The following is a 12349-nucleotide window of genomic DNA, read 5'->3' as shown; positions in this document are numbered from 1 at the left end:
ATAAATGAAATATTTTTTTAATGTATCCGAAAACTAAAAACTGTTTTTGAAAGATGATGAAATAAATATAGGAATAAATACATAATTTTTGAAATATAAAAATTTTGAATGCAAACACAATTATTTTTTTTAAATGGCTCATTTAACGTTTTTACTGAACAAAAATTACTTTAAATTACATTTTATTTTAAGATTTAAATAATTTCAAGAGTTAAGGCATCAAAAGGTGCTAAAACCGTTGGTGCAGTTTAAAGGTGGAAAGTCATTCTTCTGCTAACATTACAAAAGCGGCCATAAAAAAAACCTGAAACTTAAAGTGCACGTACCTTGGTGTGGCCGCAGTGTGCCGCCACATGCAACGCCGTCAGATAGTCGACCGTCACGTCGTCGATTGGCGCGCCTGCCGTCAGCAGCGCCCTGGCTACTTCCACATGCTCTCCTTGCACGGACATGTGCAGAGGAGTGAGACCATTCTGAAAACAAAGAAAAATATTTATTTAATAATAATAATAAAAGTCTGACAGGCAATATTTCAACTAATAGACCGCCACAAACACTCTGTCCCAGCACACTCTCCTTGCTTCATTCACATTCATGGACCCAATTTTCATTTCAGTAGACAATTGCTCGCATGCGAGGATCGCGCACGATAAATTATCTACTGTTTCGATAAATGCGTATTTTCGACCGTCGTAGATAATGTAAAACAACCGATATTAATACCAACATAAAAATGTAGCAATTTTATTTTTTTATATTGTAACCCGTGTATTTAACTCCATAAATTTGATACATTTTTCTATATACATCTATTTACGACTGTCAATTTTCAATTAACTTTGTTGTTCTTTGAAGAAGTAGTAATTTGACCCAACAGGATGTTGGTAAGATCCTGTGCCAAAAAAATTCAACGCAATTAAAATCTGAAAAAAAAAACAATGTTTTATTATCATATAACTGATTTGAGTACAAAAAATGATTTGTTTGCATATAACGGAGATCATTAATCGTTCTTACCTTCGTTTTAACATCTACAGACTTGATTTTATACGGTTCTTTCATCAAAGGCGACAATAGATCAATTAATTTGAGCACCAATTGTTTAGATAGTCGAAATTTTTTTATGAACAGTTCATTACTCAGACTAAATGCATCATTTCTTGAAAAAAAATTTCTTGGTGGCCTTTCAGTTAAATATTCAGCCTGTTCCATGTCTTCGATCGCTTGTATGTGCGTCAAATCTTCAAAACTCACCATTTTTATAATAATTAACAAAAATACGACACATGCAAACCGTACAAGTAACACTTTTTGACAGTTGAACTACTACTAAAACCAATAGTCCAATTATATACTGCTTTGTAATAGATAATTATCTATTAGAAATTCCAAAATACGCTTTCTATCGAAAATTAGTAGATAATTACTCGATGATAGAAAAACCATAGACAACGTAGATAATTATCGCATGCGAGCAGTTGTCTACTGAAATGAAAATTGGGTCCCATATATTATCTCATACATAGTACTCTTCTATTCCAACTTGCGACATTATCAGTTACTTAAGTATTTAATTCACTCGATCGTGCCATGTCTTCCACAGGTGTCACCAACATTTTCTACCATTAACTTCCGCATTGTATATTCTCCTTACACTCCTTTCATCTGCTTTACAGGCCCAAACCATCTAAGAGTCTCCTTCTTTATCTTAACCCTTTCAAATTAATATGAACTTTGTGAATTTTTGTACCGTAACGGTAGCGATTTAGAAAAGCCATGTTTTTGTTTTCTTATAGCTTGTAATCTTTTCTGTGGCGTCTATTTTTTCCACTCGGTTCAAATCCTTATTCCCGCCACAACAACGATAAATATTTTGACATCTGCTGATTGTGAGTTTCATCGAATTTCTGCCGTCATTGATTACTTCATTTAAGGTGAGATATCAATATTTTCTACTCGAAATACAAATATTTTAAAGCATTAAGATGTGTTCTATAATAATAACATTAGTTCAATTCACTGTTCACGGTCATTTTCCAGAATATTGTAAACGAATTTCAATGTTCATTCAAATTAACACTGGTAGTGACGGACATATTTTCGACTAGTATGGCAAATTTTTAAAGATTATCATCCTAGATTATTTCGTTATTTCTGAATGAATTTTAGTTAAAATGTTATTTGTTTGTACCTTAGAGATTATCACTACATTGTAAATGTGCATTTTTGACATGAAATAGTTATTTGTATTACTTTTGTGTTATGTTTATTTTACCTTAATATTTAAAAAATACCCTCCGACGTCCAATGTTAATCCAAATTAACATAGAATAATTTCTAAAAAACATTACATATTTTATATATTATGTGGAAACAATAATGCGGGTGTGAAAGAGTTAAGCCCACGCATACCAAATTTCTATCGATTTATAACTAGTTTCTCGTTAACTCTTTAAGTTTTTAAGTTCCAAAAAAAATATGTGTTAATTTTGAAGATAATATCTATACATTTGTTATGCCGAAATGTTAATTTATAAAATTCCCTCGATAGAAAAAAATCGCAAAGTAAGCTCTGAAAATTATTAAAAACACGTTTTGTTCTGTTATTTAATATGTTATAGGCATGAAAAAATTCACAGTGTATCTTTAAATGCCACTAAAGCATTTTTCGGGAGATTTTTGCTCTATTTCAAACGAGTCGTGTTTTATTAAATATTTTCACCGTTTTCGCTTAATTATTATTGTTTTTTTAATATTAGCGCGCATCTCTAACATTCGCATTTACATATCTCCCTTTCAAACCATCTTTGAACGCTTACTACGGGGCCTTAATTAAAATATTTGTAACTAAATCTGAATTGTACAATTTAATGAGAATTATTATTGGCAAACTTCACCCGCCATAAACATAGGGATATCCAGATCATTTCAAAAATGCATCTACTGTACAATTTCTTTTTGCATGAAAAAACCTGCGAAGATATTTATAATTCGTATTGTATTTTCGTAAGGTTGATAATTACTCTCTAAATAAAAATAAAATCGATTCAGGTTATCTTGTAAATATGTGGAGTAATGTAACTTTGAAAATATGTGGAGTAATGTAACTTTGAAAATATGTGGAGTAATGTAACTTTGAAAATATGTGGAGTAATGTAACTTTGAAAATATGTGGAGTAATGTAACTTTGAAAATATGTGGAGTAATGTAACTTTGAAAATATGTGGAGTAATGTAACTTTGAAAATTTGTGGAGTAATGTAACTTTGAAAATTTGTGGAGTAATGTAAATTTGAAAATGGGAAATATTTTTTCCTTTCCCCAGTTTCAACAAGCCATGCGAAACCCCACTTCTGACCTGTTATTTTCTTGACAAGCGATTATAGTTGATAGAAGCTACTATAGCCAGACAGCAAGCAAAAGATGAGCAGACGCATGTCTATTGCTGTGCCCAGAAAGGACATGATTTATTAGTAGTTCGCTAGAGGTTCATTGGTGGCTTGCCACGCCGCACTCGCCGCCCCCACCGTCCTCTATTGTTTAAATTACATATACAAAATTACATATTGAAGATGCGTACCTTGGTCTTGCAGGCGATAGGTGCACCCTGCTGCAGTAGTCTAGCTACCACAGCACTGTGTCCCGATCTGGCAGCGCAGTGCAGCGGAGTCAGCCCATCTCGGGTCACTGCGCCGATGTTGGCTCCTGAAATGATAAGAATTTAATTTAAAAAGTAGATAGATACACTCACAATGTGGTTCTGGAATAAAAAACATTTCAGGATTCCGGTATACTAATATATCCATTCTGGAAGAGCTAACATCCATAATAGACTATCAACTGTCTGCCTACAGCATATCCTAGGATACTTTGAACACGTTGCTCGCCGGGCTGTGAACTCAAACCTAGAGAAACCAACGATCACCGGCAAATTCGTTTGGCAGGAGAAGCAGAGGATGATCACTAATACGTTGGAGTGATTAAATACCGCAAGTGTCTGGTACATACCAGAGTCTGCGACTATTCATGCAGCGCAGGACCGCGGGGAGTGGAGGAGATTCGTTGGTCATTTTAGAGACACCCGGGTTCTCCAAGTGCTATACATTGCGTTGGTTAGGAGTAGGCTTCAGAGTGGGTCGGTGGTTTGGAGCCAACATCAGGTGTAGTATTCTCTCATGTTGGAGAGAGTGCAGAAGAAATTTCTGAGATTCCTCTACCTGAGGGAGTATGGCTACTACCCGTGGCTCTATCCTATTGACTTTCTCTTGGGCATGCTCGGTATGAACCATCTACATGTCAGAAGAGATGTGCTTATTGTATCACACTTCTTCAAACTGATTCGTGGATGGTTTGAAAATCCGACTATCATGGAGAGTATTAGTCTCTATGTTCCTGATGGTTATCTCCGTCACCGACAGCATAGACTGTTTTATCTCCCGGCCTGCAGGACTAACTTGCCAATGGTCATGCCGGTGGGGAGAGCAGTCTTGTGGTTGAACAGAATCAATTCGGATATCGACATATTTAGCTGAAGGTGAAGCTGCCTTTAAAAGGCAAGCTCTATTGATGCTGGTTTAGTTGATACACCGCTTACTTATTATGTAATACTATTTTAGAGAGAGAGTAAGACAGAGTAGGGGTGACCAACCATTATCGATAAGCATGTCCACCATGCCCGCCTGCCCCCATTTAGAGGCCACATGCAGGGGCGTGATGGAATGCTTGGCCGCGTGGTTCACGTCCGCGCCGCGCGCTCGTAGCACCCCCGCCACTGCCGTGTTGCCGTAATGCGCCGCGATATGGAGCGGGGTGAATCCAGATTTGCTGCAGGCGTCTGGGTTGTGGTCATTCTGAAAAAGAAAACATACTAATTTAATCAAAATTTCTTTTCAATGTCACACAATCATACGCCATCGCCACCAATCATTGAATTCTCGAAAAGTCAATACAAGAATACATTCATAACCTCACTCATATCTGATTTCACAATAAGTTAAACAGTAATAGAGTAGTTAGTAGTAAAATTTGAAATTAAGTTAATCCTTTCTTCTCTCCAAATAAGGATCCAATCGAGCTTTAAATAGATTTATATATTTGTAGAATGGATGACATGTTGTGGAAGGATATTACATGTATCCACTACTCTATGTGAAGGATTGGATGCAAAAGGTGCTTTGTTAATTGTTTGTTGACGGTTTGTTGATTATTTATTTATTTATTTTGTAAGAAACAAACAGCTTTTATATAATATACAATGACAGATATAAATAAACAAGTTAACTGAAGTCAAGCCACAGAAGTTTCTTAAGCTAAAGTTCATTGGAAATGAAGTTTTAAGATCTTAAAATTAATTTGGTGTTAAAGGAAGGGGAGAGGAAGAGGAAAATAGGAAGAGGATAGGAGATGCTCCCGATACATTCCATACTCTCATATTAATAATCGATTGTACGCATTACTTCATATCGATATTTCTTTAGGTTATTACCAAAAATTTCAATGCTGTAAAATTTAGTATTATATTGTGCACATATACGAGGAATTAAGGAATTTTTTCGAATGTTTGTTCGACACTAGGGTAGATAAAATAAATCAGATTGTCGGGTTGATCTAGACGGAATATGAAGATTTATTAAATTGGTAAGTTCTGGTGAGTCCAGACCATTATTTAGGATTTTAAACAATAAGATTTGATCAAAAATTATAGCACATGCATGTTAAAAAATGTCTAACACGAGTGACGCCATGTTTAAAGTTTCGACGACGTGAATGGAAACGACATTGTTCAGATGGGCGCAGAAAACTGGTGTCGCCAACGAGTTTACAAGTTGTTGGCAATGCGTGCCGATGATACTTGAATCGTCGAGAATCTGATACTTGCGTATCCCTGTGGAAGAAAAGCCTTATTCTTCTTGATGTGGCCACTCTTAAGCAGAGGCGGTTCCTTGGTACGTGCATTTGTGCATTGCACTGCTTGTCTACAGTCTCCACATGACAAATTACAACGACATCTGTGCCCCAGTGATCGATGTAAGAAATTCGTAATTCCCGTCAGGTCATTATTTGAGCTATCTTCTAGTAAAAAAATCCCGCGCAAGAGCAAGCGGTCGTGCATACCCCGATATGCGCAGAACCAACTTTTACCATACCACTAAAACAGCATCGGGCGGTATCGAGACAGCCCGAAGTAGCCCAAACGGTGACATGAGCGAGACAGATTACACTCTTAACGTCAAATTACGTGTTAGAGCAGTGCAGATACATAACCCATCCGTCCATTATCGAAACGCTTTGACGGCGAGTGAACTTTGAATCACTTTGATGATGTGTAATCCAATGCGTCTGGAATGGATTCGCTTAGAAAAACTAATGTTTAATGTTAATGCTACGACATTCACACATTGGAACTCGAGCGGGGTGATTTCAAACGGTTTCGCTATATTTTCAACGATGAATTGCGTGTCCTTTATTTTCGAGATAATTTTGTATTTTTGTATTATCAGTTATTTTACAAATATAACTTAGAAGATAGAATGAATTGCAGTAGGTGTTCCCATTCATTAATTTGCTCCACCTAAATTACAGACTAGGTACATTTTAAAAGTGAATTGTACTGCTGGTAATTACAGTCACGGGCCGCGTCTGCTCTTAAGACGAATACAAGTCACCGAGAATGGCATTTATACCAGAATTGTCAGTTAGTAAATCACAATTTGATTGTGTAGTTGTTTTGAAGTTGTTATTACCTCTAGCAGTAGCGTGGCGGCCTTGACGTCGTCTTTTTTGGCGGCGATGTGCAGCGCTGGGAGCCGAACCTTCCCTCTGGTGTCCGCCTCCAGGAGCTCCGCCACCACACGCTCGTGTCCCTGCTGCATAGCTACCGCTAGAGGCGTGAAACCATCCTGCAAAACAACAAAATAAACTGAAATTAGCAAAAGCGCTAGCTATGAGAAATTCAAACAAAGAATACAGTGAATCCCACGTATTGGACCTTACTAATAAAAGTGTTTTAAATTTTACACAACTGATAAACAACCATTAAATGTAGGTTAAATGGTTGTATATCAGGTGTGTAAAATTTAAAGGGGATAATAAAGTTCTTATTAAAGAATTTTCATGCTATGGACATGAATTTATATTCTGATGATGCTTGAATTAAATAAATTTGTGGTTATAAACAAACTTGTTGTTTATAAACACAAATCCCCGTTATAGTGTTGTATATAATTTGTGAATTTCCTTATTGTATATAATTTGTGAATGTCCTTATTGTACATAATTTGTGAATGTCCTTATTGTATATAATTTGTGAATGTCCTTATTGTACATAAATAATTTGTGAATGTCCATATTGTATGTAATTTGTGAATGTCCTTATGTATATAATTTGTGAATGTCCTTATTGTATATAATTTGTGAATGTCCTTATTGTTTATTTATTTATTAATTTTCGGGAAATCGACAGTTTACATTTATTTCAGTTTATACATGAGTATTATATAGCCAAAATAAAACCAATTATGGATTTCCTCCTTGTGACTTTAACTGAGACAGCATAATATGGAATAAGTAAATTAAATTTGTGAGAAAGGAATATGAATTAAAAAAATTATACAAAACAAAAGATTATATAAAACGAAAAATTACAACACAAAACATTTATCAATATATTTATAGCCATGGAGAGAGGTTGTAGATATAAATCAAATCATAATACATAACATTATTCACAAACCATCAGAGAAATATTCTTTTATGGACCTCTTGTATTTGGTAAGTTCGCAATTGTATATTATTTGTGAATGTCCTTATTGTGTATAATTGGTGAATGTCCTTATTGTATATAATTTGTGAATGTCCTTATCAATGAAATGGCCCCACCCTACATCTCAGAACTAGGCGTCCCGGAAAACACTGGTCTGAGGCAGTCAACTCTTAGATCAGCAACATCATCAGCTGTAGGCAGACTGATGGAACCTAAGCGCAAGCCAAATACTAAGTTTGGTGATCGCGCTTTTGGAGTATCTGGGCCGAAGGCTTGGAATAAACTCCCTCCGGAACTAAGATCCATAACAAGTCCAACAGAATTCAGATCTAAACTAAAAACTTACCTTTTTAAGCTGTCATACCCTTAAATTAAATATACCATTCCTGAGAGAAAGTCCAGTTATATCCAATTTTCCAATTACGTCCTAAATCCTGTATCTAAATTTCGCTAATAAACAATTAGTTAATGTTAATTACGTGTTAATCTCAAGTGACCTACCAGGTAAGTATTATCTCCATATATAGTTAGTGATAACATAGATCATTGTAGAAATTATATATTTGTACAGCGCCCTTGAAGTGATTTTGCACAAAAACGGCGCTATACAAATCATCCAAATATTATTATTATTATTGTATATAATTTGAAAAATATTTTGGTAACAGGTTTTTTATTATTTTATATATAAATATCATCGCATTCAAAGGTAGCCAATTTAGCTACTTTTAAAAAATCTATTTTGCTTAAGTTAATTATTCTCGTTGCTCTGTTTTTGTGACGGCTGTACCTGTCAAGTCAGTTAAGCATGACTTATGAGCCGCAGCAAGCAATTATTACGACTACTGAAGCAGTATCAATTATGTATGGTATTTAGTGACATCACATTCCATCACTAATTTCACCAACACCAATAAGACTTCCTATTTAGTTTCGCAACATAACTAGAATGATAAAAGTTTGGTTGATAATTTCGAGGTAAATATGCTTTTTTAAGCACTGCAAATTTAATGTAATTGATGGGTCATACAAGAACATAATGTCTGGCAGACAATTTAACACTTTTTAAGTGTCGTTAATAACAAGAATTGTACAACTGGGTCAATGATTAGCAGGTCTATGTTGAGTTTGTTGTAAGGATATTGTATATCGGACGGGTTGTAGTAAATTTTTGTATTTTTATGTGTGTACCCTGTTAATCTGCGAAACTTTATCTGGGTAGGCAGAGAGGACGGACCGCCAAACAACTCGGTCTTGGCACACACTCCTTGCCTCATTCATACATCATCTCATACATACTCTTCTATTATTCTGACTCTTGACATGGCCCGACTCAAGTATCTGATTCACTTGGTCGTGCCATGTTTTCCTCGGGCGTCCCCGACTTCTGCTACCATTCACATTTGCATTGTATATTCTCCTTACACTCCTTTCTTCGCTCATTCGCTCTACATGCCCAAACCATCTAAGCATCCCTTTCTTGATCTTACTCATTACGCTTACATTAGCCTTGCACTATTTGCAGATCTCCACATTCTTCACACGATCAAACATGGTTTTACCACACGTACGCCTCAGGGATATCATTTCAACAGCATTCAATCTACTTTCATCCTTTCTTTGCCAGTTCCATTCCTCACTTCCATACATCAGGGTAGGTACCAGCACTCCATTGTGGACTGCTAACTTCGCTTCTTTTGACAATTTTTTGTTAGCGCCAACTGCGTTCAGTCCTCTATGTGGGGTTACCTGCATTTACCCTTCTGTCAATATCTCTGTCAGCCTTCCCATATCTCTAGAACACACTTCCTAAATACAAAAACTCATCCACCTGCTCCAAGTATTCCTCATTCACAGCTATATTGTACACTGTTTTCGTACTCTCTCTTTCAAACACCATTACTTTAGACTATTTACTTTAGACTTTTTAGTATTCCTCATTCACAGCCATATTGCACACTGTTTTCGTACTCTCTCTTTCAAACACCATTACTTTAGACTTACTTACATACATCATTAACTCATTCTTCAGGCATACTTCGTTCATCCTAGACACGAGAGACTGTAGATCATCCATACTATTAGTAATCAGCACCGCATCATCAGCATACAACACGCAACATATGTAATCTGCGAATGTGACATTATTAAACTATTTGGGATTGTTGACATCCGTGGACACTTGTTTTATGTACCAATCTTACAAATATTACTTGTTACGAATGTCTTCTGAAATTTGTTAGAAAATAAATAATGACATACCGGCAGGCAATAAATACGGGGTTCAGGCTAGCCCATACGATATGACGTAAATGAGATTCAGCTTCACCCTTCAGTATACCCGAGGTCGGGCTACGAGGCTTATAAAAAGGCATGTCAAAATCACCGTTCTCTCTCTGTTTGGATTTCCTCGAATACGGACTTGCCTGGACCTGCTGACTTCTGGGACTTTCATCGCTGAGGCAACCGACCCACCTATCCTCTATCTACTCCAGCTTCTTCAGTACACGAGGAAACACAAGACGTGCAGCAAGCCTCAACATTAATATATGTACCAGGCGCGGTCTGTCCGTACATGCTGTGGATGCTCCGCATCCCTTGCATTTTAGAGTAAAAAGATTTGGACTTCTAGCCGTAAACAGCAATATTGCAATTTAAATATTTCTACAGCGACTTTAATGTGATTTTTTTTACAAAAACGGCGATGTAAAAAATCATACAAATATTATTACTATAAGACATCGTGCATATTTTTCTGCGTACGCACAACGAATCCAACGAACGACACAATACAAACAATGCTGGCAAATCTAATACTGTGAAACGCGTAAAACACACTGTGGTGTGGAAGCGATCTGTAAACCGTATCCAAGAATGCTAGAACGTACGTTCTTTCCGCACATGTGCACTGAGACCCACAAGCCAATATCTTCGTCAACTTTATACGATATTAATGACAGCATCTAATGTGCAAAAACCGTCTTTAATGCCCATATGTATAATGCACAGAATCGTATACTCTATTACTAATCCATTGGATTGTATGCGCGCGCTGCTTTGACAGTTTGCTTTGAGCTTGTCTACTTCGCCGACGTGTTCTAAATGATAATAGAGAATTGTGTGGTTGTATAATTGAATCATTAATGCGAAAAAGTTATGTGTCTCGGCCATTTGCGGAAAAAAAAATTATTCTGGATACTGTAAATATTGAGTTATGGAGCTTAATGGATTTATGGAGATAATTTTAGACGGTAACTAATTGTATCTTGTTCGAGGGCTAGCGTCTAGATGTGCATATTTGATATCAAGTACGTAGTAAATAGGAGTATAAACATATGTCCAGCATCCCTTCTACAAAAAGTCACCGACTACCACTGATATGTACATGTATAACTGTCCTCTTTAAGACAGGTCATCTTTACTGTAAGATACAATATCGTGTGAGGAATGAACTCCTTTTATCATAGTTTGTGTATGTGTGACGACAACATGTTGGTGGGAATACTTACCTCGGTGGCAAGAGCCTGGCTAGCACCCTGCCCCAACAGCAGGCGGACACAGGCAGCGTGGCCTTCCTGTGCCGCCATGTACAGCGGGGTGAAGCCGGCAGCGGACTGCGCGTCCGCAGCAGCCCCGGCACCGAGCAGGGCGCGGGCTGCAGCCTCCTGGCCCGCTAACGCCGCTATGTGGAGGGCTGTGTTGCCTGCAAATAGTTACCAGAATACATAAGTACAAGTAGATGGAGAATACAGGAGTATGGAGAATAATGCCACTAATTGGTAGAGAATGCAGGAATTAGGAGAATAATGTCACAAATAGATGAAAATTCAAGATTACGGAGGATAATGTCATAAATAGATGAGAAATTCAGGAGAAAGGAGAGTAATGTCACAAATAGACGGGGAATGCGGGAGTAAGGAGAATAGTGTCACAAATACAAGGTGGGCCAAAAGTAATATCATTTGTTAGAAATGAAAAAAAATTGGGCTGTTTTCACAGAAAGTTTATTTGAAGGTGCAAAATGATAACATTATGTTGAAAAAATGATATCGGTCTCATGACCACCTCATGGGTTGATGCAAATTTGTACTGGTTTTACGGCATTTTGAATTGTTGCTCGCAAAACATCTGGCTCCAAATAGGTGATTTCTTCTTCAATATTGGCTTTCAAGACTTGCAAGGTGTGTGGTTTGCTGTGGTAAACGTGACATTTAAAAAGCCCCAAAGGAAGAAGTCTGGCGCCGTCATATCAGGTGATCTGGCCGGCCAGGTCAAATCACCAAAACGGGATATCACATGGCCCGGAAATGGATGTTTCAAAATCTCCATCGTCGTCCGAGCTGTGTGAGCAGTTTCTCCGTCCTGCTGAAACCAACAATGCTCGAGACAACATTCAGCAAATTGCGGAAAAAAAACTCGTTTAACGTCTGTCTGTAGCACTCACCAGTTACGGTTACCTTGGTGCCGTTGGCGTCCTAAAAAAAATAAGGGCCAATCACTATTTCACTGCAAATGCCGCACCACTCAGTGCGGACTCTTTGAGGGGATGCAACGGCTTTTCGTGCATTTCATGTGGAGTCTTCTTGCC

General features: G+C 37.1%; 1 protein-coding gene across 1 annotated transcript in view; it reads right to left on the bottom strand.

The window, feature by feature from the left end:
• LOC149409806 (uncharacterized) overlaps positions 1-12349 on the bottom strand; it is a 198552-nt gene that overhangs the window by 46879 nt on the left and 139324 nt on the right. The window contains exons 4-8 of the mRNA XM_089649202.1: positions 11271-11464; positions 6743-6898; positions 4648-4849; positions 3580-3704; positions 327-473 (exon numbers count right to left, since the gene is read on the bottom strand). Coding sequence (XP_089505328.1) covers positions 327-473; positions 3580-3704; positions 4648-4849; positions 6743-6898; positions 11271-11464 — 824 coding nt within the window. The remainder of the gene's footprint in view (positions 1-326; positions 474-3579; positions 3705-4647; positions 4850-6742; positions 6899-11270; positions 11465-12349) is intronic.

Source organism: Hesperophylax consimilis, chromosome 29 (assembly GCF_061612785.1).
Source record: "Hesperophylax consimilis isolate HC1 chromosome 29, BYU_Hcon_1.0, whole genome shotgun sequence".
NCBI classification, from domain to species: Eukaryota; Metazoa; Arthropoda; class Insecta; order Trichoptera; family Limnephilidae; genus Hesperophylax; species Hesperophylax consimilis.
The sequence above is the reverse complement of the archived record's forward strand: the minus strand, read 5'-3'. Positions and strand labels throughout refer to the sequence as shown.